General features: G+C 42.2%; 2 protein-coding genes across 7 annotated transcripts in view; both read left to right on the top strand.

Moving 5' to 3' along the window:
- The window catches only part of Ubr5 (ubiquitin protein ligase E3 component n-recognin 5), a 119,301-nt gene extending 107,311 nt beyond the window's left edge, over positions 1–11,990 (top strand). For 3 of the 4 annotated variants that reach the window (XM_028857191.2, XM_028857193.2, XM_028857194.2), the window contains exons 50-59: positions 189–333; positions 1,456–1,586; positions 2,022–2,082; positions 4,015–4,190; positions 4,543–4,627; positions 6,730–6,885; positions 7,223–7,336; positions 8,648–8,792; positions 10,214–10,299; positions 11,356–11,990. In XM_028857191.2, coding sequence (XP_028713024.1) covers positions 189–333; positions 1,456–1,586; positions 2,022–2,082; positions 4,015–4,190; positions 4,543–4,627; positions 6,730–6,885; positions 7,223–7,336; positions 8,648–8,792; positions 10,214–10,299; positions 11,356–11,568 — 1,312 coding nt within the window. In that variant the 3' untranslated portion in view covers positions 11,569–11,990. The remainder of the gene's footprint in view (positions 1–188; positions 334–1,455; positions 1,587–2,021; positions 2,083–4,014; positions 4,191–4,542; positions 4,628–6,729; positions 6,886–7,222; positions 7,337–8,647; positions 8,793–10,213; positions 10,300–11,355) is intronic. The other variant, XM_028857192.2, reaches the window with a different exon arrangement.
- Positions 11,991–20,324: 8,334 nt separating this feature from the next.
- The window catches only part of Rrm2b (ribonucleotide reductase regulatory TP53 inducible subunit M2B), a 29,968-nt gene continuing 24,490 nt past the window's right edge, over positions 20,325–25,802 (top strand). The window contains exons 1-2 of one of the 3 annotated variants that reach the window (XM_028857199.2): positions 20,325–20,552; positions 25,327–25,479. In XM_028857199.2, coding sequence (XP_028713032.1) covers positions 20,505–20,552; positions 25,327–25,479 — 201 coding nt within the window. In that variant the 5' untranslated portion in view covers positions 20,325–20,504. Of the gene's footprint in view, positions 20,553–25,323; positions 25,480–25,802 lie in introns of all 3 variants that reach the window. The other 2 variants (XM_028857198.2, XM_037197734.1) reach the window with 2 other exon arrangements.

The following is a 25,802-nucleotide window of genomic DNA, read 5'->3' as shown; positions in this document are numbered from 1 at the left end:
TGACATGTAGATTTTTAGTGACAAGCCTAGGTGATCTTTATTGCTCAAACATGTTGTATTTAATGTTGCACCATCCTGCTGTCATGGTGGGCACTGTCTATGTGTTCTCTGATTTGCTGTTGACCGAGATGTGCTGACATCTTGATTTGGTCAAAGGCAGTGGGGTCAGAAGCTTTCTTCTTCCACAGAGACTTCAGGAGACAGCTTTCCATCGATACCAGGCCGTTCAGACCCGCTTCTGAGGGGAACCCTAGCGATGACCCCGACCCTCTGCCAGCTCATCGGCAGGCCCTTGGAGAGAGGCTTTACCCCCGAGTCCAAGCAATGCAGCCTGTGAGTCCTGGGCACTGTCCTCCCGCTAACCAGATGTGGGCTCTTTTCCTGTTACATTGTCAGCTGTGAAGCCAGTACACTGTTGAGGACTGTGTTTGCCTGGACAGTGATGAGGAATTTTATTTTTTTATTTTTATTTATTTATTTATTTATTTATTTATTTATTTATTTATTTATTTATTTATTTATTTATTTTTGGTTTTTTTCGAGACAGGGTTTCTCTGTGTAGCTTTGCGCCTTTTCCTGGAACTCACTTGGTAGACCAGGCTGGCCTTGAACTCACAGAGATCTGCCTGGCTCTACCTCCTGAGTGCTGGGATTAAAGGCGTGCGCCACCACCGCCCGGCAAGGAATTTTAAAAGAAAGCGTTGCTTGGAAGTAACTCTACTTGAATCTTTTCCCCCACAAAACTTAAGTTTGAGGCAATTCAATTCTGCCCAATTTGAGTTCCTTTTGTGTTAAAGAATTAGCTGTGATTTATACTCATTTATATATAGTTTATATTTTTACTTAAATAAACCATTGTTCCTTTTTGAAGTAGATACAATCTGTTAGCAAGCTGTAGCTAAAACATGGCAGACCTTTACTGCTGATAAAAATAGCTCAAGATTTCAATTGAATGTTTTATTAAATTTCTCTCAAAATGTGGAACCTGTAAACTAGTAATGGTTTTTTTTTTCCTTTTTAGTCTTTATGTATTATGTTCATATATGCAACCAAAAGACTAATAAAGCAGAAAATCAGTTCTATTTCTTGCAGTAAGTCAGTCAGCCTTAAGTAATAGGTGCCTTTCTCCTCACCTCCCTTCTTTTTTTCTGTATTCATTGAAAGTGGTTTTTTTGGCTCTCTGAGGAAGACAGAAATTATAGAAATTACTTGTATGTTTACTTGGAATTTAAATATATTAAAAAATACAGAGAGACTATCATATAAATATTCCAGGCCCCACAAAACTGCTAGTTTGTGGACTGTGCGTTCCTTGTCTAAGTTGTCTGATTAACCTTGAAGTTTCATAAAAAGCCTTGCTAGTTCACAAGAAAATTTTTTAATTTGATTTCCTTCTCTTGATTGTAGCTTTTCACAAGCAGAGTTGATGACGTAACATTTATTCATCTTTTATAGGCATTTGCAAGTAAAATCACCGGCATGCTGTTGGAATTATCTCCAGCGCAGCTGCTGCTCCTGCTAGCAAGTGAAGATTCTCTGAGGGCAAGAGTCGATGAGGCCATGGAGCTCATTATTGCCCATGGACGGTAATGTGTGCAATTGGAGCAGCATTTCAGTTTAAACATTAGCTACGTTATTTCCACAGAGTGTGTTTTTCACCATATCCTAAAACTTACGACAGGTCTGGAGAGATATGCTAAAGTTTTAGCATCCCAATAAAGACTGTGTGTGGTCTTATATCAGGGATCGCAGCCATGTCTTGAATTGTATGTAGCAGCTAGTGGAATTGGGGGTTTGTTTGGGGGTTTTGTTTTTTAAACATGTCTTGGCATTATAGCCTAAGCCCTGGCCTCGGGTTTGCTCTGTAGTGCAACTCTATAAGCACTAGGATTATCAGCATCTCCCATTGGTTTGGGTTAAATTGGTTTTTAAAATGTGTAATAAATATGAGCAGATACTTTGATACTAAATTTCCGACATTTCACCTCCATGGAATGTAAAAGGGTTTCATTTATTTTTAGGGAAAATGGAGCTGATAGTATCTTGGACCTTGGATTATTAGACTCCTCGGAAAAGGTACAGGTAAGAGATTTTTTTTTTTTTAGTATATGTGTTAATGAGCAGTTAGAACAATAAAAGAGGAAGAAAACAGGATTTAGGAGATGTCTTTGTAAATAAAATAAATGATTTACAGTACAGAAAAAGCAAGATATGTGGTTGAAATATTCAGAATCAAATTATAAAATTGAGTTAGATATTAACATAGTACCAGTCACTTGGCTGTTTATGGTTGAACACAGACTGACTTAAGGTTTAGTTTGGAGACTGAATAGCAGAGGAAAGAGGCAGTATAGAATCTTAGGACCCACTCTTCCAGGAAGCTGTTGGTGCTAAAGATGCATAGAAAACAGCCTATCACTCTGTGGGTATGGTGTGGTTTGTTTCTTGTATTTCATAATTAATCTTCTAGCGCTAGCTAAAAGGAGCAAACTTACTATAATCTCTATCATTGGTCACAAAAAAAAAATCAGTACAAAATGCAAAAAAGAGCTACCTATGAATTCTGAACAAATAAATAGTAGCACGCAGATCAGAAAGAGAAGCCACAGCTTGACAAATGGCCATTGCATTGTCTTTTCAGCAGGAGGGCAAAGCTGAACCTTGTTCTGTCTTACCTGAAAGATAACAAAGGCTTTTGAGAATTACCCTACATAGGAAGCGCTGCCCAGGTATCATAGGTTGTACACATGCAGGATACACTGAATAGCATAATGAACAGTTTTGAAATAGAATTGGCATCAAAGCTCCTGTTGTGTTGAAAACTCTTCTCCCTCTAATGCAATTTTTTTTTTGTTTTTTTGTTTTTGTAGTCAGGGTTTCTCTGTGTAGCTTTGCGCCTTTCTTGGAACTCACTTGGTAGCCCAGGCTGGCCTCGAACTCACAGAGATCCACCTGGCTCTGCCTCCCGAGTGCTGGGATTAAAGGCGTGCGCCACCACCGCCCGGCTCTCTAATGCAGTTTTTAATACAACTTAGAGTCACAACCTAATACTCAAAATGTACCAGCTACAAATCTTCCTAAGCTCAGAAACTACTCAGTCAACAGAGAACCAGACAGGACCAACCAGTTCTCCTCAGAAAGGAGCCTGTAGATGGTGATAGAGTTCTAGCAGGGAAGACAGGGCTTAAGAAAGAGGTCCAAACAAGACTTTGGAGTAGAAGTACAATCTCTCAAAGGAAAAAAGTCACTGGATTAGTCCAGTACCAAGATGAGTACGGCAGGTAGAAAACAGAGTTCAAGTATTGTCTCGGGGCTGTGGCAGTACTAAAGATCTAGTGACATGATGTCTTTGGAAAGCAGTAGGAGGGAGGTTGGTATAGAAAACTACTCGAAGCAATGCTGGAAAAAACGACTTTTCTAAGATGTAGATGTACAAATTCAAGGTCAGTAGACTTGAAGCAGACTGTACTAACACTGTCTGGACGCAGTTAAATACTTAAGAGGACAGTGATAGTAGCATCTCGTCATTTCCATGCTGAGAGAACTGGCAATCCAGAACTCAATAGCTAGCAAAAATACTTTCTAAGCATTAAGGGGAAAGAGTGGGGGTTGTTGGTTTTGGAGGGTCTCACTCTAGCCCAGAGTGGCCTGGGACTTACTCAGGAGATCCTCCTGTCTCAGCCTTCCAGTGCTGGGGTTACAGGCCTGTGCTCTCATGCCTGGTTATGCAGTAGAAGATGAACCCAGGGCTTAGTGCTTGCCAGGCATGCACTCTCCAGTCGGTCTGAGGCCTCAGTCCCAACTGGTTGTTTGGAGTAGCAGACATGAGGATTTAGTATACATAAGGTTTGTCTATTACAGCTCAGAGTTTACCTTTACTATTGTTATACACTACATTTAAATATGAATTCTGCTTTTTCTTTTGCTTTGAATGATTTCAGAGAAGCATTCCATATATTTCTTTTTTCAAATGAGGTCCGCAGCCTCATCTCTCCTAACTAACTCTGTTCGTAGGAAAACCGAAAGCGTCACGGCTCTAGTCGGAGTGTAGTAGATATGGATTTAGATGATACAGATGATGGTGATGACAATGCTCCTTTGTTCTACCAACCTGGAAAGAGAGGCTTTTATACTCCGAGACCTGGCAAAAACACAGAAGCACGCTTGAATTGTTTCAGAAACATTGGCAGGTAAAGGAGCTGCCCTCAATCTTTAACTCGGGGAGTCGGACCCAGGGCTTTGTCACATGCTAAGCATGTTCTCCACCACTGAGCTACTCCTCCAGCCCCAAGCTTTCTGTGCAGCCCAGGCTGGCTCAAATGCCTGATCTTCCCACTAACCTCTCAGGGCTGTGGGTTAGGTGGGGCACCACACACCCTGGCTAAAAAGACATTCGCTTTAAAATTGGATATATACTCTACTTTATACTAGGTAGAAATGAGGATTTCTCAAAATATTATATATATAAATTTTTTATGTATGTGTGGGACTAATTCTATGATTGGTTTTGAATTTAAATTATATTTCTGTTCTTATTTTTAGGATTCTTGGACTATGTCTGTTGCAAAATGAACTATGTCCTATCACATTGAATAGGCATGTAATTAAAGTGTTGCTTGGTAGAAAAGTAAGTTTGATGCATATAACTGATTTTACAATTGTAAACATTTCTTTTGCAAAATAAAAGATGGTACACTGTATAGTATTCAGTTTGTGGTAAAGCATTATAACTGTCAAAGATTTAATGACATAGCTAGTCTTTGTATGTGGGGAGATGGCACAGTAGAGTTGCTAACAGTTTTGGTTGGTTCCTGACAAACCTGAATCCTACTGAAGAGAAATCCTCTGACAACTTTATAAAGATACAAGCACTATGCTTGGCACACTTTGTTAGGGAAGCCAAAGCCACTATAATTGGTCACAAGTGGGTGGTAGTAGAGTCTAGAAATAGTCTTAAACAACATTCTAACTTGAAAAATACATGTGCCACAGAGGGACCAACGAACCAACATGCATGATATTCATATGGCTTATAGAATTAGATTATTTTCTTTATGTGTTGATATCTGATTGCCTGGCAAGATTAACATGTACTGCTAATTACTCAGCTGTATCACAACAATTCCTAACGCTATTACAAAGAAATCAGACTCTTTTTCAGAGATGGCTGTACCATACATCTACCATAAACTGAATTGTTAAAGCTGTAGTCTACTAATACCCCGCTAGTGGTTTTTATTAGCACATAGTAGGTATGCACAATGATGAGTTTATTGTGACATTTTCACCTGTGTACACAATTGATTTTGGTCATATCCCCATTCTCCTCGCTTTGTTTTGTCCCCTTCCTGCTCCCTTTAGTCCCTTCTTCTGCTTTCATGTCTGTCTGTGACCACGTGGTTTATGTTTGTGACTTAGTGGGTGTCATTACGGTTGTTTATAGGAGCATGGACACTTGACCAGTTAAGTCAAATCACTGAAGAAAATGGTCTGTGTTGTTCCCCCAACCCATCAACCATTAATTGTATAAATTGCTAGAGAGATGTGGGCACTGTGAGGTCTCATGAGCTTGTTCTGATTTTGATAGTTCAAGAGCCTTGATGAGCTCCACAGTCACTTTCTGCACTGCTGCTTTCTCTGGCTTACACACACACACACACACACACACACACACACACACACACACACACACACACACACACACCACACCCCTCCCAACCTGCTTCTTACCCAGTAAACTCTGAGCCTTGGGCAGGGTGACACCGATCTCCCACTTATGGCTGGACAGTCAACACGCATTCTTGGTACTTTGACCAGTTGAGTCTGCAGTCAGACAGACTGACAGCAACACTAAATGTATGGCCTAGACAGTTTAGAAGACATTTTATAAGTATACCATTCCATTCAACGAAAACAGTTACAGAAACCTTTCCACTAGGGCCTAGGACCTCCTCATCATGGGTGTTTGGTCACATTTTAGTACTAAATTAATTGACTTTAACAAATCACTGACTATTGTTTGCTGTTTAAATGAGTCTATTATAATGAGAAGTGTATGTTTTCTTTACTAGCTGGGACCACAATTTAACTCTTGACAAGTCCAGCTAAAATGCTTTTGTGCATAGACCTTGAGTGAAAACCGAAGCTATTAACAATAAAAATGTTAGTATGTTAACTCTTCAGTTCATGAGATCTGGTAGACTTTAGTTTGACTCAGTGATGTGACCTTTGTAAGTCACCAAACTTCTTAGAGCAGTTAGATGGGATTTACTAACCTGTGTTGTGTGGAGACCATCATGAGCACATGACATAGTCAAGAGCTGCCTTAGTCACACGTTGGCCACTGTTCCATAAAGAAAGCTGGCTTTCCAAATGATTCTTAAAGCATGCTCTTGGCTCCACCTCATAGCAGTTAACTTATTATTCCTGTTACAAAAAAATTAAAATGAATTGTCAAAGCTAGAGGTTTATTAATTTTTTTCTCTCTTTAAAGCAGTTTTATGTATTTTGTGAAAAATTATTTATCACTGTGCTTTTAAGTTAAATAAAATTAGGGCTAGGATATAGCTTAGTGGTAGAGCATTTACTTACTTAGCATGCACACAGTTCTGGGTTCAGTCCCTGTCATTTCCCCTCCCATCAAAGATAAAGTCATCACAGATTGTAATTGACTATCGGGTCAAGAAGAGAGGCTTCTGTTGAGACTGTCCTGTGTGACTATTCCCTTAGGTCAACTGGCATGACTTTGCTTTTTTTGACCCTGTAATGTATGAGAGTCTGCGACAACTGATCCTGGCGTCTCAGAGTTCAGATGCTGATGCTGTTTTCTCAGCCATGGATTTGGCATTTGCCATTGACCTGTGTAAAGAAGAGGGTGGAGGACAGGTAAAGCAAATCCACAATTTCCTGATGTTTGGCTTGTTTTATAAAGAACGATTGGCTCGGGACCAAGAGGAAACCACCGAGGCAGGGTGCATGCATACAGACAAGAATGAGCACTATGTAAGAGGTGAGAGAGAGGAGTCAGGGATTAGTGAGTTAGACCGAGACAGAGACTTTTGTGCTCAGTTAGGCCGACAAGGTTTGCACCTCTTAGATAGGTATTTGTCAGAGGAAGACTCATCCTTTAATCCTAAAATTTAAAAAAAAAAAAAAAAAAGTTCTCATGAGCTGTTATTATTGTCAGAATTGTTTTTAAATGTCACTGCTGACTCGTTCACAGGTTGAACTCATTGCAAATGGTGTGAATATACCAGTCACTCCTCAGAATGTCTATGAGTATGTGAGGAAGTACGCAGAGCACAGGATGTTGGTAGTTGCAGAACAGCCATTACATGTGAGTATTTTCTAGAAAAGTACTATGTCATATGATGAAGCTGTTTTTATTTTCTTGGATTGTGGTGAATTAGCCCAGTAATCTATCTACAAAAGGCCCAAATTTTCAAATGTAAAATCATTTCAAGTTGAGAGTTCAGACTAAGTACTCATGTTCTTTTGGATAACTATGTAATGATCAGAAAATAGCTCTGGTGAGCAAACGTTGACAGGCTTCTCGTGAGTGGGCCCTGTCACCACCTGTATATACTACCCTAACTGAGAAGGCGGCATTAGACTCGGTCAGTCATACTTACTAAATGCAAAGACACACTAGCAACATATGCAGAGGAGGCTGTATCAAGCAGAGCCTGAAGGGTTCCAAGTCCAAGCTTCGCCAGCATTTGATTGGGGAAGCCTGAGATCTTGGCACAACCCAGAGTTCTTATTGGTGGCTAGTCCTGCAGGTATTTCTTGGCTGTACACCCAGCCGTGACCACTGAAGTTTTAGAGGAAAGCATGTTTCTACTATCATATTGTTAACACAAATAGTTTAGAGTGCTTAACGGAAATTCTCAAGACAACAACCAGCTCTGCATTCAGGCCCTTTCAGAAAGCAACACACCAGACCTGTACTATTAATGCTTTCCCTTTCCAGGGTAAAGCTTGTATAAATTCAAGAGTGGTGGGGATTCTTGTGCTGGGAATTACACTAAGTTAGTACTTCCCTCGCTACCTTCCAGCTGCACACTGGCAGGTCACTAATACTTTATTTAGTGCACTGGTTTCCTTCTCTGCAAAATGAGGGTAAGATTTAACAATTGATGCATGGGAGGTACTTGGAACAACACGCTCGCTCGCGCGCGCGCGCGCGCGCGCACACACACACACACACACACACACACACACACTGGTACATTTTTCAGTAAGTGTCTAGACTTTGGGTTTGAGTCTGGGAGGTTTGTTGTGAATTGTGCTTTTTTTAGGGTACGCTTTTGCCAAATTGAAGCAAGGCAGCGATGCTTATCTACTGTGCCACCTGTACATTATTATATAATTTAAAAAGTAATTTCAATTACATCCTGGGATGTAAAAATACTAGGTGACTTCTGAACTGCAGCCTGTTTGCTGTGCTCAGCTCTTCCCCTGGTGTCTTGAATCTGTAAAGAGGAAAGTCAAAATACAGCTCTGCTTTTTTTCTCTCTTTGCTTAGGGAACTAGCATTTTTTAGAGGATGTAGCTAAAATTTGATGTTGAGCTATAATAATATGAACAGATGCCATGGAAAGTAAAGTACTGATTATAATAAAAGAAAAAATTTCAAATTCTCTAGGCAATGAGGAAGGGTCTACTGGATGTGCTTCCAAAAAACTCCTTAGAAGACTTAACAGCAGAAGACTTTCGGCTTTTGGTGAACGGCTGTGGGGAAGTCAATGTGCAGATGCTGATCAGTTTCACCTCTTTCAATGATGAGTCAGGTAGGAAACGGCATGTCTTCCTGAAGAGAGGAAGCTGGAGCATGCTTAGTGTGTCCTCAGAGGTTTTGGATCTGAGAGTCTTTCCCAAGCCCTGTAGATAGACAGGTTGGTTTTTAGTATTACCTTTAAGGGTATGATTAAATGAAGTTTAATATTTTGATAGCTTAGAATTAGGTTATTCTTTTGTTTTTTTATGGGAGGCCTAGGCAGGAGAATATGAAGTTTAAAGCCAGCCTCAGATACATAGTGAGAACCTGCCTAAAAAACAAAATACGTGCATGCTTGCACACATGCACACACACACAACCCAAACAAAAAGATGACTATAATTTAGAGCACAGTAAAATTGTTTGTGGTTAGAAAACGACTTTTGTATACTAAAGTGACAAAAATAATGTTTTCTGTGCCTCAGATAGTGAAAGAATTTGATTACATAATGTTTGCTGTGTAGAGTTGTAAGTGGGTCACTTTATTGTAAAGACACAAAGTCACATGATGAGAAGGAAAAAACAGTGGTGATAAGCTTTATCTCAGTGTTTGGTTTGCCCTGAAGTTTTCTTTTTCAAACATTCAGGGTAAGTGTAGACTTTTGAGCTTTTGGAAGTTGATTAGAAAGTTGATCGGGAAGATTGTAGTTATACTACAATTACTACATACATAATCTGGATTTTTTTTTCCTATTTTGTTAAATGGCTTCCACCAAATTATAAATTTTGTTTTTATTATTTTTGGTGTTTTTGACAAGGTCTATGCAGCACTCTTGCAGCTCATTGCATAGACCAGGCTGGTCTTGAACTTACAGAGATCGTACTTGCCTCTGCCTCTGAGTGCTGGGATTAAAGGTGTACACCAGCCCAGATTACAAAAAAATTGAAATTTTTTTTCTCTTTTATTACTTTCATGCTTGGCGGTTTTTAGTTTTGTTATATAGTGGGTTTTGTGACACAGTTTAATGTCAGCACATAGAAAGACTTGGTTCATTTAAAAAGCACAGCTAGAGCTGGGAAAAGCAGCAGCGTATGTCTGGGGGTCAGAGGAGCAGCACTCGGTGTCCGTCTCTCCCGGTCATCTGGGAGTGAATGGGAGTCTGCCTCTTACAAAGACCCATGGCACGATGGTGGCTTATGAACGCAGGATTTTAGAAGCACTGGCTTAGGGTCACATGAGAAGACTCAAGTTTACAGATGAGCTTTATGTCATGGACTGTTGATTTGGGTGATGACAGTTTACTTTTCTTTTACTCGTTTCAAGTCAGGATTCCCTGATTAATTTCAAAGTTTTTAAAAATACAGATAGCTCTAGTTTCCTCTTAGGAATTAGATGCCTTAAATTGTAAAGTTTGTCTCTTTGTTTATATAAGACATTTACCAGTGTTCAGAAGAAACACCATCTAATACAACACACTGACTTTATATTCTTAGGAGAGAATGCTGACAAGCTTCTCCAGTTCAAGCGTTGGTTCTGGTCAATAGTAGAGAAAATGAGCATGACAGAACGGCAGGACCTTGTAAGTTAAAGGACGGAAGAAGCACAGGGGTTGGTGTGTTTGGCTTGGGTGTTTTAGGGGGTGGGTTGGTGGGTTTCCCTCTGGAAGAACATAGTTTACCAATAAAAGGCATGTGAAAACTGTCAGAACTTCTCTTAACTATCGATTTTGATTGATCATGTTTTTAATTTCTCCTTTATATATGTGGGTATTTTACCTGCATGCATGTCTGCACCATGTGTATGTTGTGCCTTCTGAGGCCAGAAGAGAACATCAGATCCCCCTGAGACTAGAGTTATAGATCATTTTGAGTCATCTTTTGGGTGCTGGAGATCAAATCCGGGTCTTCTGGGAGAGCATCCAGTCAGTGTTCTTTGCTGCTGAGCCACCTCTCTAGCCCCAACTCATTCATTCTTGAAGAAACTTTTTACGTGAAGCTTTTTCTTACCTGTTAAATGAGTGGATAGGACCAGCTTTGCTTTGGTACTTCTAAGATGAAGTTCCTTACACAGTTATATTTTAGGAAATATCGACAATTACTTAAGTTTCTGAGCTACTCTGGAAAGTTAGATTGACTTTAGTGCTTAGTTGTGAAAAGTAAATGCCATAGAAATACCATACATGGTTTCTACACCCCCCCCCCCCCGAGTGTGTGTGTGTGTGTGTGTGTGTGTGTTTTCGTTCGTTCGTTCGTGTTCATGTTCCTAAATACATAAGTATACATAAGTAAAACCTGCTTGGGCTGTATAATGTTATGTAGATGTATGTTTTCAGGGGAGACATTCTATTCTGTATTGGATCACCAAGTAGTGTGCTCTCTCTAGGAAAGACTGTTTATTCTGCTCTCAGCATTTCTTAGTTGTCCGTAGTCATTTGTTTATGGTTGATGCTTCCTGGACTTCTCCCCCTCCCCACCCCGTCCATTTTAGCATGTCTGTTGTGGTCAGCTCATAGTTGGGCAGTTATGTTTGTGAGACTTTGGTTTTAAACATCAGAGTTGTGGTTGTTTATGCTGCCAGAATTAAGGTTGACTATAACCTCTAAAAGCCACGATTGTAACTCTGTGTTCTTATTTAGGTTTACTTTTGGACATCAAGCCCATCGTTGCCAGCCAGTGAAGAAGGTTTCCAGCCTATGCCTTCAATCACAATAAGACCACCAGATGACCAACATCTTCCTACTGCAAATACTTGTATTTCTCGACTTTATGTCCCACTCTATTCCTCTAAACAGATTCTCAAACAAAAATTACTACTCGCCATTAAGACCAAGAATTTTGGTTTTGTGTAGAGTATAAAAAGTGTGTATTGCCGTGTAATATTACTAGCTAATTTTGTAGATTTTTTTTTTCCCATTTGTCTATAAAAGTTTATGGAAGTTAATGCTGTCATACCCCCCTGGTGGTACCTTAAAGAGATTAAATGCAGACATTCCTTGCTGAGTTTGTAGCTTAAAGGCCTGAGAAGCACTGGCACCTTTTGTCTATGATGGTTTGCTAGTCGCCATCTTCTAGGTCTAACCCCAGCCAAAGATGACAGCAGAACAACATAATTTACACTGTGATTTATCTTTTTTGCTGAGGGGGAAAAATGTAAAATGTTCTGAAAATTCACTGCTGCCTTTGTGGAAAGTGTTTCAGCAAAGGTTCTTGTATAGAGGGAATAGGGAATTTCAAAATAAAAAATTAAGTATGTTCTGTGTTTTCATTTTAACTTTTTTATGGTGTTTAATTTGTGGTTGGCTGCAATTCTGTATCATGTGTATGGAACTTGTAAAAAGTTCTTGACATTCAGATTTTAGAGACGAAATCACTTTTACCTATAAAAACCACTTCTATTGCGAGTTATTTTAGCCGCATTGAGCTCTAGGATATTAAATGATACTACTACTATTTTGCATGTAATTTGTTCAGTTGAGAGAGGGCACTTTTTCTGTACATATGACGGGGCCAATGCACAATACTTTCTCACAGTTACCTTCTTTTCTTTGTATCCCTGTTTCAATGCAGTCAGACAGGCCCTTCATCCTAACCAGACATTTGTGCTAAGGTAATTCAGTTATGTGTGCTCAGCTGGGCACTTTCTGATAACTGTAAAATGTTTTATAAGATCATGATTACTGAAAATACATTTTGGAAAATTTTAAATGTTCGTGAGCAGCTTAACTACTTTTGTATCTAGCCTTTTTTTAAGTATCTTGTTACATTTTACTTTTTTAAATAAATTACAGAAGAAATGTCAAGTAATATTGAAGAAACAGTTTTTATTTATATAGTTGTACATTTTTTAAGCTAGGGGCAATGCACTGACATGGTTATATTCATACATTTTTTTTAAAGTTTATATACATATGGACTATAAGAACATTAAGAAAACCAGTCCACATTTTACAGTTAGCAGAGAATCCTGAATGGCACCCAGCCAGGCCCTTTCTTTTTACAAGTAGTAGTAAAGTGTGACCATTAATTGGCACAGAAAGTTTGAGTTAACTAACTGAAAACTAAATGACAGGTTTTTTGTTTGTTTGTTTGTTTGTTTGTTTTGTTTTGTTTTTAATGACTATGTGGTCTATGACCAATGCCCCTTATATTTTGTGGACTTAGCAGTTTTATTCAGTGGGATAACAAGGAACAAAAAGTCCCTCTAGGATTTAAAGTAGTCACTTAAAATGTAAAAAATGATGGAAGTTCTCCTGTCCTCACCTATGGTTTAAATTCCTGTTTAGGACTTCTGGCCTTGGATAGTTGTCATGTTTAAAGGGACTGTAGTTTTATTATATAACTTCCTTCAAAAGACTGAACCACATGGCATTCTCAACCTGTTAACTAAAATATATTAAACTGAATCATAGTGAAGGTCACTATATTACTTAAAACTTATATAACAACATGCTGTATTAGATGTGTGTAAGTTAGCCAAAGTGAGACATTGGTTTTTATGTCTAAATATTATTCTGAATTAAGAGCTAACAAGCATCAGTATGTTTTGAAAGATACAGAACATCAACATAAGTCACACAACAGGCTTGATCAGTCGTAAATGAACAAATTAGACTAGGACACCGAAGCCCTCGTTGTAAATTTATTCTTAATAGTTACTGAAAGAATGAAAATATTTAAAATAATGCGACATGTCTGAGGTCTTCCAAAATCAAGATTTTTGGTTAAAATGCTTTTAGTAATAGTAAAAGCAAAGTGAGGTTTGTTATTTTGGTTTTGTTTTGTTTCTTTAGTAAAGCATAAAATGATTCTAAATGTAAAATAAAGTCATACAAAATAAGGTTCTCTTTTGGTCTTGTTTAGCGATTGAGACAGAACTGGAGGCAATTCAGGAAGACCAAGAATGAACTTGACTGGTTTGGAAGCTCTGCTCCTTCTCACTTTCCCCGCAGTGTGACTATCAGGATGGCTCTGTAATGGCTTACTGGGGTGGGTTTTGGAGGGTTTTTCAAAAGAACTTATTTTACTACATTAAGTTCCCAGACAACATAAAGATCGGGTTATTTTGACGAATGTAATGACAGCTGCAAGGCTCAAGCTAAAATTGAAATCATCTTTGAGGAAATAATTCACACACTTTTATGGCAAAGATTTACTTGTGGTTTGTTAATGCACACACCTGGGCACAGTCTCCTGTCACTTCTCTGACATACTAAATGGTGGAAGCTAGCAGTCTTCATTTGTAATAGAACAGCATCCAGGTGAATTCTAGAACTAAAAGAAGAGCATTCCATTTCACTCGTGGATATAAATACACTAAAGTCAAGCCTTTCCTACTTGAAATCTATGAAACAAAGTACAACTGTTGATCAGTCCTGGCTCCCACTTGATCATGGTTTGATGGATGTACCTTTAATGGACTGCCTGGGTAGTGGTTGAAAGTACTTACAATGTATGTTTACATCAACTGAAATGGGTATAAACATGCAGATAAAATAACCATTCCCTTACCTCACATGTGACCTAGTCTCCTGTTACCTTGCTTACAATTCAAACACACTAGATTGCTGATTATATTAACTTCCTCTTCGTTATTTTTAATAAGTACTTGCTATGTGCTAAGCACTTTTCCCCATTTGTCCCATTACTGTCCTCAGAGATTGAGTTGATGAAGGTTGTCCACTTACCAAGTATTGGACTGTTAAATTCTACCCAGGCACAGAGTTTGCAGTCTTAACATTGGACTGCGGTAGTAATTTGTGGAAGGTATAATAATGCAACTGAGTTATCAATAATGAAGCGTGTCACTAGGCTCTAGCTGCACTTTACTCAGTTTGGAGCCTTAGATCCTGTGGCCATTCTGATGTTCTGACTGTGCTATCTTGAAAAGGCTGTGATTCATAAACTTGCTAAGGATTTAAAAACAAATAGACTTATCCTTTAGTTACTTTCCCCAAAGGTATCTGGAACTTTAAAGATGTGGGGATGCTCTAAAGTTAACGATGTTATATATCTTTTAAATCCAAATGTCTTAAAATGAAAAGCATATAATGAAAAACTGATTTTATTGTTCTAAGTATAATGAAAAACTGATTTTATTGTTCTAAGTTCTTTAAAGAAAGGGGCTGCAAACCCAGAAAGATGGTACTGTGGGTAGAGGCACTTGCTGCCTAGCCTGATGACCTGAATTTGATCTCCAGAACAGGGTAGAAGGAGAGAGTCAACTGCAAGTTGTCCTGTGTACCTTGGCATGCATGGTCACACACACATACAAATAAAAAAGCACATATCATGGATAACGACTTCATGAACCTTTTCACATGTGTCTGAATGCTTTTAGTTGTAACATCAAATCAATAGGTAAGTCACATTTTGATGCAAGTAGGCTTTCTCCAGGAAAAAAACAACAGTGTTACTTGTATTTGAAGTGTTTGGTATAAAAAATGAAACTTGACTATTAAACTCTGGCAAGCTTGTGGCATGGTAATGATTAGGTAAACTTGATGTATCACACAGTGAGTGAGTAGCCTGTAGAATCTTTTTAAGCAAAGTGCCTCATGCTCCTAAGTAGTCAGCAGCACACTTGAAAGTTTTTCATTTGTCTCATGGACTCAGCTTATAGCCTACAGAAATGAAAGGCTTATGCGGTTGTCGCCACTTCCGTATTCATTTAGGGGACAAGCACAAGTGTGTTACAGTTTATTAGAAAAATTATGCCTACAGAAAAACAATAATTCTTACTACCAAGATAGGGATTGGGGTAACAAATGAGGCACCGTATTAGTTGCCTCAATACAGGCATGGAATGAGAACAAAACTGAAAGCATAGGTTTGGCATTTGGTCACCAGATTTCTGCTTCATGGTAAGTTGAAGTAGAACAGGGAAGGAAACCTAGAACAGGGAAGATAACAAATGTTAGAAATCCAGCACAGGGAGCTGTTCGATGTAGAAATACTGTGCAATGCCAAGCTGGTCTAAAATACTTGAACATGCATTTGTTTGACATGCTTCCGTCCTTACACAATTCAGAGCCAGTCAACATTTGCTTCAGTATAACTATTTCACGAAAACATTTTATGTACTCTGAAAGATGGCAGTGATTACTGTTTACTTTTAAAGGACAGATGGTATAGTTCATAAGTACATGCTTAGAATGTATGAGACCTTGAGTTTGAGAACCAGCACACCCAAAGCTAGGATGCTAAAAATTCTATAACCAAAAATCCACAGATGTGGAGGTCAGAGGACAGCTCTGGAGTTGGTTCTCCTGACTTTAGGTGGGTTCTAGGGATCAAACTCAGGTCACCAGCCTTGCATAGTAAGCTCCTTTAACCTGCTGGACCATCTCAATTGCCCAGCATGTTTTCATTAATGAACTGCAACAGCCAGTTTTAACTTAGGACTGTAGTTATTCTTTGTTCTGTGTTTATCCTTGAAGTGCCAGTGCCTAAAATGTATGGGGAGATGTTCTTCATACAGTTCTTGAAACTTAGAGCAGACAACCTGTATTGACTGCTGGTTCATTTGATGCAAATGCTTTATTCAATATGGCTTTGAAGTTGTCAGAGCTACAATAGTGAACATAAAGCAAGCCACACTTAGAACTGAACTTTTCTTCGTATCAAGAGTCCATTGCTAAAAGGCATTGCTGATTGCCCAGTCTCCCATGTTTTTAAACTTGTAGTTTATAATCCTATAATACTTACTGAATATCTTCCACAGCTACTTGCTGATGAAGGCATCTTGAAAAGATGTCCTTTAAAAAAATGAAATTTATTCTTACTCTATGCATAATAGGTGTTTTGCCTGCATGTGTGTATGTACTGCTGTACAGTGCATGTATGCAGTGTCCATGGAGCTTAGAAGAGGGTGTTGAGTCCCTTGGAACTAGTTACAGAAGGTTGTCAGCCTCCATGTACGTGCTGGAAATTGAACCTAGAAAGAGCAGTTGGTGCTCTTAACTGCTGAGCTATCTCCCCATCCCTGAAATTATGTACAATGAATTCGTGTGTTTTTAACATATATTAACCCATTCTTTCATTCCCATTACCTTGTTTCAAGATGGCATTATCCTACACATAGCCTATTCCAAGCGGCTCTAGTCCCTACACCTCCAAGTGTGCACCCTCCTCTCCATTGGATGGCTTTCTGAATAGTAAATATGGCTTGTTAAATAGAACTCCATAGACTTCAGGAGTTTTAAGACAAAGAGTTTGGTGTTTGCCAGTTTTCTGCAAGGACTTTATTTTGACTGAGAAGAGAGCCTCAAGGCTTGCGTTGTTCCCACCCAGTGAAGTGTTTACAGGGGACTCCTTTCCCCATATTGAACTTTTGTCCCACGCTTCCCTTTTCTGTGTTTAGAAGTGACTGGCTGGCTATTTGAACTGGCGGGTAGATCTTTGTATTATGTGAATTATGTTTTGTCAATGGAGCTAATTGAATTAATAGGCAGCCTGCCAATGAAACCACACAGCACTGTAGATAAAATTGATGTGTTCCTAAGGAAAGGAAGTGTGGGTAGTGTGTAAGAAGGGAACCTACTACTTGTTCAGAACTGTGTTTCTACAGACCAAGAGTTCATTTTCAGTTTAAAAACTGCAATTTGGTTCCACTGCATTCTGATATCTCACTTTCTCCTTCCCCAAATACTGTCTTTAGAGACAGGGTCTCATGTATCAGGCTGGCCTTGAGCTGAGCCTCAGCTCCTCCTGTCTCAGTGAACCACCATTCTTGGCTCCTTCGCATTCATTGTACATAAAGTAACTCCTATACATTCATAAGCATGTGCACACAAGATACATAACTTGCCTTACTCAGCTATTAAATGGGGGGAACCAGAATTTGTGCCATGAATGGTTCCAGGCTCTATGTCCTTTTTCTGTTTCATGTTTCATTTTTTGTATATTCAACATCTAACACTGTGCTTGACACAAAGATGTGTGTGCTTTAGCTTGAACTGGTGTTTATAGTTTCTGTCATTAAAAATGAACCTTCTTCCCTTGCCACAGCTTCCTTTCTTGCTGATTACTCTCAGCCAAGACCATCTGTGTTTACCACATGGGTGTCTGCCGCCACTCCAAGACAGTCACATTGCACCTTTTTATCTCCATGGGCTGAAGACTCAAGATTGGGCTGGAAGAGGAGCCACAATGCTAGGGAAATAAACTTTTACTGCAGCCAATGAGACTGCAGTAAGTTTTTATCACGTACATTGGTGTTTGGCCTGCATGTCTGTGTAAGGGAGTCAGAACCACTGAAACCTGAATTACTGACAGTTGTGAGCTGCAATGTGGGTACTGGGAATTGAACCCAGGTCCTCAAGAGCAGCCAGGCTCCCAACCACTGAGCCATCTCTTCAGCCCTGTCTTGTCTATTTCTGAAGTTGAAATTATATTTATTTCTGACCATTGCTTATGTCTTGGTCTTCAGTTGCTTTAGTACTTCAGTATCTGCAGGGGCTGTTTGTGGAAAGTCAAAAGATGGTTGTCTTGAACTCTTGAACTACAGTGAGTAACAAGTCAGCACTAAGGACAGAGCTCCCCAACCCACCTTCCCTTTGGGTGGTTAACGGCTGCATCTAAACACTCGTGTCTTCACGCCAAATTACTCTTTGTTTGGTGGTTTTAAATGAATGAACCCTTGCTCATAATTTATTTACCTTGCAACCTTTGTAAGTTATCTTTCATGAGAATTTCCTCACAGAATTTAATATACATAAAGTTTTCACTCAGCATTTGATCATGTTGCTTTAACAAAGGGTAAGGGTAACTACCCACTCCAGGGTAGGTTTAAGAGCTTAAAGCAAATTTTCTGCCCTACTTTACCATACTATAGATGGCTAACCACAAACCAGGTGCAAGTTGAAGTCATAGCAAGGCTCCTTCCAGAATCCACTGAAAATCTCACTTCCTTTTTGTGGTCTTGTTTGAGATGGAATCTTAGTATATTTGAAAAAATTTTTTCTGTCATAGTTACCATATCCTGAAAGCATTATATTAGTAATTCAACCAAGAGTACTGCCACCATCATTGTTCTCCGTCCTCTGCCCTTACAATTCAGAAGTGTTACATCTGTCACGTTAGCCTTTGTCTCGAGAAGTACATGTGGCAAGGATACTGGAGTCTATTTTTGGCTGCATAACCTTGGTTATTTATCCTAAGGTTCAGTTTCTGAATCTGTACCATGAGCGAAATTGCAGTATGGACTGCAGAGAGATGTCGCAAAGATTAAATAATAATACCCTAATTCACATAAAGGGTTTTACAGAATAGAATCCATCACTCTGTAGAGGTTTCAAGATATTTCCCTGAATATAGCTATTTTTCCTTCTCATTCTCAAGCTCCATTCACACACATTTTCTCCCTCCAGTTCCTCCTTTTGGTCGCTGGAACACGAAAGAGCCCTTTCCCCTTGGAGTTTTTAAGGTGTCGCCTCCCACCGGGCTCTCCACATCCCGCCCAGTGGGCGGCTCTGCAGCCACTCGGCAGTCTGTGGGGACCGAAGGAGGGCAGCCAGCCTACCTACCGGGTTGCTGGCGCAGCACGAGGGCTAGCCGGGGAACGTCGCCCCGGCGTGCCCGGCACCCGTGTGCACGGCAGTCTGCGTGCTCTGGGGCACGTGAGGCGGACCTGACCGCGGGCTCCAATCGACTCTGCAGAGTTCAGAGCAGATGACAGGCTGGGCGGGAGCGTCCAGGCTGGGGCAGCAGGGCTGGGCGGGGCCTGGGACGCCACAGTCGCCACCGGTGGACCAGTGGGGCGCAGGCTTGCCTGGCGCGGCCACGGCATGCTCGCCTGCAGAAAGAGAAGCCGGAGGGCGGAGGGTGGCCGCTCTCAGGGGTGGGCGGGGCCGGCCGAGGGGGCGGTTCTCAGGGGTGGGCGGGGGGGGGGGGGGGGGGGGGGGGGGGGGGGGGCGGCTCTCAGGGGGGGGGGGGGGGGGGGGGGGGGGGGGGGGGGGGGGGGCGGGGGGGGGGGGGGGGGGGGGGGGGGGCGGGGCCGGCCGAGGGGGCGGCTCTCAGGCGTGGGCGGGGCCGGCCGAGGGTGGCGGCCCTCTGGGGAGGGGCGGCCTCAGGCGGCCGGCCGAAGGGGGCGGCTCTCAGGCGTGGGCGGGGCCGCCGAGGGGGCGGCCCTCTGGGGAGGGGCGGAGCCGGCCGAAGGGGCGGCTCTCAGGCGTGGCGGGGCCGACCGAGGGGGCGGCCCTCTGGGAGGGGCGGAGCCGGCCGAAGGGGGCGGCTCTCAGGCGTGAGCGGGGCCGGCCGAGGGGGGGCGGCTCTCAGGGGTGGGCGGGGCCGGCCGAGGGGGCGGCTCTCAGGCGTGGAGGGGGGCGGCCCTCTGGGGAGGGGCGGAGCCGGCCGAGGGGGCGGCTCTCAGGGGTGGGCGGGGCCGGCCGAGGGGGCGGCTCTCAGGCGTGGGCGGGGCCGCCGAGGGGGCGGCTCTCTGGGGGAGGGGCGGGGCCGGCCGAGGGGGCGGTGCTCGGAGGGGCGGGGCCGGCCGAAGGGGGCGGCTCTCAGGCGTGAGGTGGGGCCGGCCGAGGGGGCGGTGCTCAGGAGTGGGCGGGGCCGATCGAGGGGGCGGTGCTCTGAGGGGAGGGGCGGGGCCGGGGTGGGGGAGCCGCCGCGGGAGGCCCCGCCATGGGCCAGCGAGAATCCAGGACAAGAGCGACGGGGCGGGCCGGAGCCGGAGGAGGGCCACGGCGCAGACCAGTGGGCTGCCTGGAGCCGGTCCTGCCGGGAGTTGGCTTGCGGCGTTCAGTTCCTCAGCTCGGGTAGCTCTGGCGGAGTCTGCGCGATGGGCGACCCGGAAAGGCCGGAAGCGGCCGGGCTGGAGGAGGATGAGGTAAATGCTGCAGTCGCTTCATCCTCCGCCCCAGGCTCATGCCCGCACTGTAGGCTGCCGTAGGGTACTGTTTTAGTCGTCGCCGTCAGAAAGCCAGTGCAGGCCGAAGGAAGCGCCCTCGCTGCAGGCCAGTGGGGGGGGGGGGTCGGGGAGCTCGGCCCTCCGCTCAGGGCTGGCCCCGGACCACCTCAGGCCCTGCCCGGGAACGCCCCTTGTTATCCGGCTCTCCAGTCCCCTTGTCTGCAGCCCTGGCGACTGAGAGGGGCTGTGGCGAATCTACCCCAGAGATGCGAATCATCCCTGTGCAGTTAAAGAGCCGAGGAGCGTGTGTGCATTGGCGCAGGTGGATGAGGGGGAGCGGACGGGGCGGGCCGAGAAAGCCTCACAACGAAGAAAAAGGAGCTTAGGAGGCTAGTTTTGCTCAGACTGAACCACTAACTGGATCTTCGGGGTGTCTGCCTCTTCATTGCAACGGTGGAAATGTTGCTTCCTTCACAAAGAACGAAGTGCTTTATGCAAAGTGCCACGGTGCTTAAAAATCTAAAATTAACTCACTCGTCCTCTGCTGCTGTGCTAGCACAAAGAAGTACGTAATAACACAAATAAACATTAGATTATAGGAGTGCATAGTAATTTAAATTATTGTATAATTTCCAGTACCCCATTTTTGGGGGCAAATATTTTAAGACATTTGGAATATGAGTAATACTTTTGTGTCCCTGTGTGGTATCTTGAATTTAATACTGTGGCAGTTTGGAAGGAATATAAAGTTTCAGCCCACAGACTGCTTAAACTGGCATTTCTAGACAAAGATGTAGATTCCAAGTTGATTTTTATTTTGTAAACATTTCGTAATAAATTGTGACTATTCCTTATTTTTTTTCTCCTTGAAACAAAGGTACTTAGTACCAGTTTCTCCACCTAGGTGAAAAGTCAGACTTCTCTGGTTTACCAGTGACACCAGGAGCCATTTTGGCTTAACACCTGGAAGTTAACTTTTTTTATTACTCTTGATTCATAAAGACAGAACAGAATTTTAGACTAGAATGAATTTTAGTGAGTATTTTTAATGAGTCCAAAAGTTTTTTGTGATGCAGAGATATCTTAAGCACTTTGTTTCTCTGGATATGATAGAGCAGTGTGGGCTATTTGTATCCGAATCATCTGGAGTAATTAATAAAAGCTAAGTTACTGGGCCCACAACCTGCATTTGTAACGAGCACCTTAGGTGATGGTGGTGTACTTGATTTAAGTGTCATCCTAAAGGGTCAGTAGATGAGGTTTCTGAGTTTCCTTTTGTTAGATGTAGATTTTGTATGTGAATCGACAGAGAAAGGGGTCCATAGCATTCATCAGTTCCTCAAAACATCCAAGATTAAAAAGCTCAGGCCAGAAAACCCTGCTAGGACTCACTGCTAGGACTGGGTTCAGCTCCCCAAGTTGTTGCTCCTCAGCCTGGGTTCCATCAGCTTCAGATTTGTTGGTGATACAAGAACGAAATGATACTTTGAAAAAGTACATGACTGCAACAGCATGCGCCTAAGTGGAGGAGACATACGAGGTGGCCACACGCCAGTGACAGGAGAGAGGTGAGGTCGGGTGCCAGGCTAGATTAGGTCAGTGTAGGTGCCTTTTGGGGAATCATGACCTAGATCTCTGTCTCAGCAACTCTTCAGCCCGGATGACCAGAAACTAAGACAGAAGAGACTGAGCACAAGTGTGGGAAGGGTGGAATCTTGCCGAGGATTATCTACTGCCCAGCTCTATTTCAGGTCCTATCACTTCATCTTGGTGCAGTTACAGCTAAGTTGTCTCTCTGCTGCTGTCAGTCTTTCCTGCCATCCAGTCCTGCTTACCTTTGCCAAGTCTGCATTAAATTAACGGTTTGTTGTGACTTCCTAATACTAATTCTACAAAAGGTCTCTCAAGCTCTCAGTTCCCGTAAAAAATAGTAAGACCCACTAGCAAGGTCCTATCAAAGCCAAGCTTTTTTTAATTTCAATTTTCACATCTTAATTTATGTGTTCATGTTCTCATTTCCATTTCTGAAATTCATACATTATATGTTACAAAATCTATTTTCTTCCTTCCTTCCTTTCTTCCCTCTTTCCTTCCTTCCTTCCTTCCTTCCTTCCTTCCTTCCTTCCTTCTTCCTTCCTTCCTCCCTCCCTCCCTCCCCCCCCCTCCCTCCTCCTTCCCTTCCTTCCCCCCCCCCCCCCCCCCCCCCCCCCCCCCCCCCCTCCCTCCCTCCTTCCTCCTTCCTTCCTCCCTTCCTTCCTTCCTGCACCTACCCGCTTCTCTTCACACTGAGGTGTACCTTACCAGGATCAGATTTCTTTAGTTCCAAACCTATCATCCTAAACTTTCTTATACTGCAATTTGTAACTTAATGAAATGTAGTTATGTAACTGATTATGAGTGTGAAAAGAAACCTACTGTCAGGAAAACTTACATGGAGAGCTTTGGGAAACTCAGTAAAAGTGAGTGGTTATAAACAATCATTCTGTCAATCATAGTGGCACACAACTATGATCCCAGCACACAGGAGGCTGAGATGGAGAATCAAATCTTTGGGGTTAGTCTGGGCTACATAGTAAGACACACCTCAAAAAACAAAAGCAGATAACAGCAAGAATATTCTAAAGTGTGGTTTCTCACCACAGGTCTGCTGAGGGCATCTTGGAGAGCCTTACATGAACCTCTTCAAATTTCATAAAAATATTCACTATGAAATTTGAACTGGTCCAGTTCAAAGGTTTGTGTTAGTTAACCCTCTTCTCTCCACAAGACAAAATATTTAATAATACCTTCCTCATGCAGCTCCTTTTAATCCTTCATGAATTCATGTCATTGATATTTATGAATACTGCTGTGCCTGTAGTATGTTACATTCTCATCAGGGTGGAACAGGAATCCGATATATACAAATGTCACTTACATTCCAAATGTAAAAAGACTCACAGATCCTGAGACCGACCAGTTATTTATTAGGATGTAAAGTTCCACGATCACAGTGCTCAGTGCCAAAGGGTTCCTGCTTGAGTTCTCCTCCCAGCTCTCAGAATGCCCCATCCTGCAAATGGAGTGACCTCAGTGATGTAATACAGGGCACAGGAAAGATGCAGAATAGGATTCAAATGCAATCAGTTTATTTATAGAAGAATTAAAAGAGCAATATGCACCACACAGATTCAAACTCCTTGTTGATTGGGCTGGGAAGATGGCTCATTTGGTAAAGTGCCTGCTGGGGAGCATGAGGGCCTGAGTTCCGATCCCAGCACCCGTCTACAAGCCTGGCACTGATATGTATCTCTAACCCAGCACTGGAGGTAGGTACAGAGACAGCTTGGTCACTAGACCAGCCAGAAGCCTATCAGTGAGTCATGGTTCAGTGGAGAGCACTAGACAAAGACACCTGATAGTGACTTCTGGTCTCCTAATACACCACACACACACACACACACACACACACACACACACACACACACACACTCACTCACCTGTTTACTCTAGACCTATGCCTTTTCAGTTTATCCTCAGTTCTAGCTAATGCTGTATTTGAGCATTTATCTCTTGACTCTCCCTCTCTCCTCAGCGTCTCACTGTAGCCCAGGCTGACCTTGAACTAGCAATCTTCCTGTCTCTACCAACTCCTGAGTGTTGGAATTACAGCATGTGCCAGCATGTCTAGCTGAGACTTACCTCTCCAGACATTCTCTAACAATGTGTTAAAGTTCCTATCTGGGAGTTGTAAGAAGGTTCTGGTTGACCAAAAAAAAAAAAAAAAAAAACCACTTTAATAATTCCATAAGTCTAGGAACATTTAAAAGGCTAATCAGAAGCATCTCAATAAGCAATAATAACAAAATAATTTTAAAAGAATATAGCATTTGAGACCATGAAAAATAGCTTGTGGTAACAGCCTTTTGATATGTGTGTGACAACCACTAACCTGACTGATAGCAAGGATGTTAATAAGACAAGACAAGTGAGAGCAATTTTGTACTGTAAAAAATATTCTAAAATGCAAGTAAGAATACTAGTGGTATATGGAAATGTTAAGATGGATAAAGGAGATAACATTGTTGGTAAGGAGTTTTCAGCTAAGTATTACAGTGTTTCAGATAAGATTAGAAAAAAAACCGTTAAAAATGTAGCCTGTAACAGTGACTCATTCACATCAGCATTCAGTAGTGGTACTACTGAAGGGACATTTTATTCAAAAACTTGGAAATTTCTCCACTGTTATGGTTTGTTGGTTTAGCATTTTACTACACTTAGAGTAGCAATAACCATGATCATCTGAGACCCTACTATGCACCTGGTGCAGCTTAAAGGCCTTTGAATAATCAGAACAGTTTATTATTTTATTTTATTTTGAGACAGGGTTTCTCTGTAGCTCTGGTTGTCCTGGAACTCTCTCTGTAGACCAGGCTGGCTTCAAACTCACAGGGATCCCTGCCTCTGCCTCCTGAGTGCTGGGATTAGAGGTGTGGGCCAGCACCACCCAGCAATCAGAACAGTCTTATTCGATGAGTATTTGGTAGCTGCAGAAAGTGATGCTTAGAGAAATTAAACAACTTCCTGTAATCATGCAACTCACCCTAGGACTTGCCCACTGGTCAGTCAGATCACTGAAAGGATTCTGTGCCTCTACTGCTTTCCCAGCCTATGCTGCCTCCCAGACTTTGCCCAGATGTGTATTTAAGCTTGAGTCAGAGAAAGAAGTGTTTGCACATGAAAGAAGTGTTTTTACTTTGTTTATCAAAAGCAGTTGTCTTCGGATACAAGCGCAGTTGAGGTGAGGTCAAATGAAGAGCCACTCCTCAGAAAGAGTTCCCGCCGGTTTGTCATCTTTCCAATCCAGTACCCCGATATTTGGAAAATGTACAAACAAGCACAGGCATCTTTCTGGACAGCAGAAGAGGTATGTGGCATCGCCTGCATCTCATTCATGTCCTGTGTGTTCACGTCTTCCCTTACATGAAACATTACATAAAGTATGGCTCAGAATTAATATAGATTATTGGTTCTCATTAATAATAAGTATAACTAATTATTAATCAACTTAAATTGAACATAATTAGATTAGTGTCTGTAAATAAGTTTCTTGGTACGAGGAGATGACATCTCATTTGGCCAGATTTTTGTTTTTGTTTGAGACAAAGTCTTCATGTAAGCCCTTAGTTGTGGGAACCCATTTTCAGGTTCCCTCCTCGTGGCGTTACCCAGCAGGTCTGCATGGAGAGG

Source organism: Peromyscus leucopus, chromosome 20, assembly GCF_004664715.2.
Source record: "Peromyscus leucopus breed LL Stock chromosome 20, UCI_PerLeu_2.1, whole genome shotgun sequence".
In the NCBI taxonomy this organism is placed as follows: domain Eukaryota; kingdom Metazoa; phylum Chordata; class Mammalia; order Rodentia; family Cricetidae; genus Peromyscus; species Peromyscus leucopus.
Note: the sequence above shows the minus strand (reverse complement) of the source record. Positions and strands in the feature narration are given on the sequence as shown.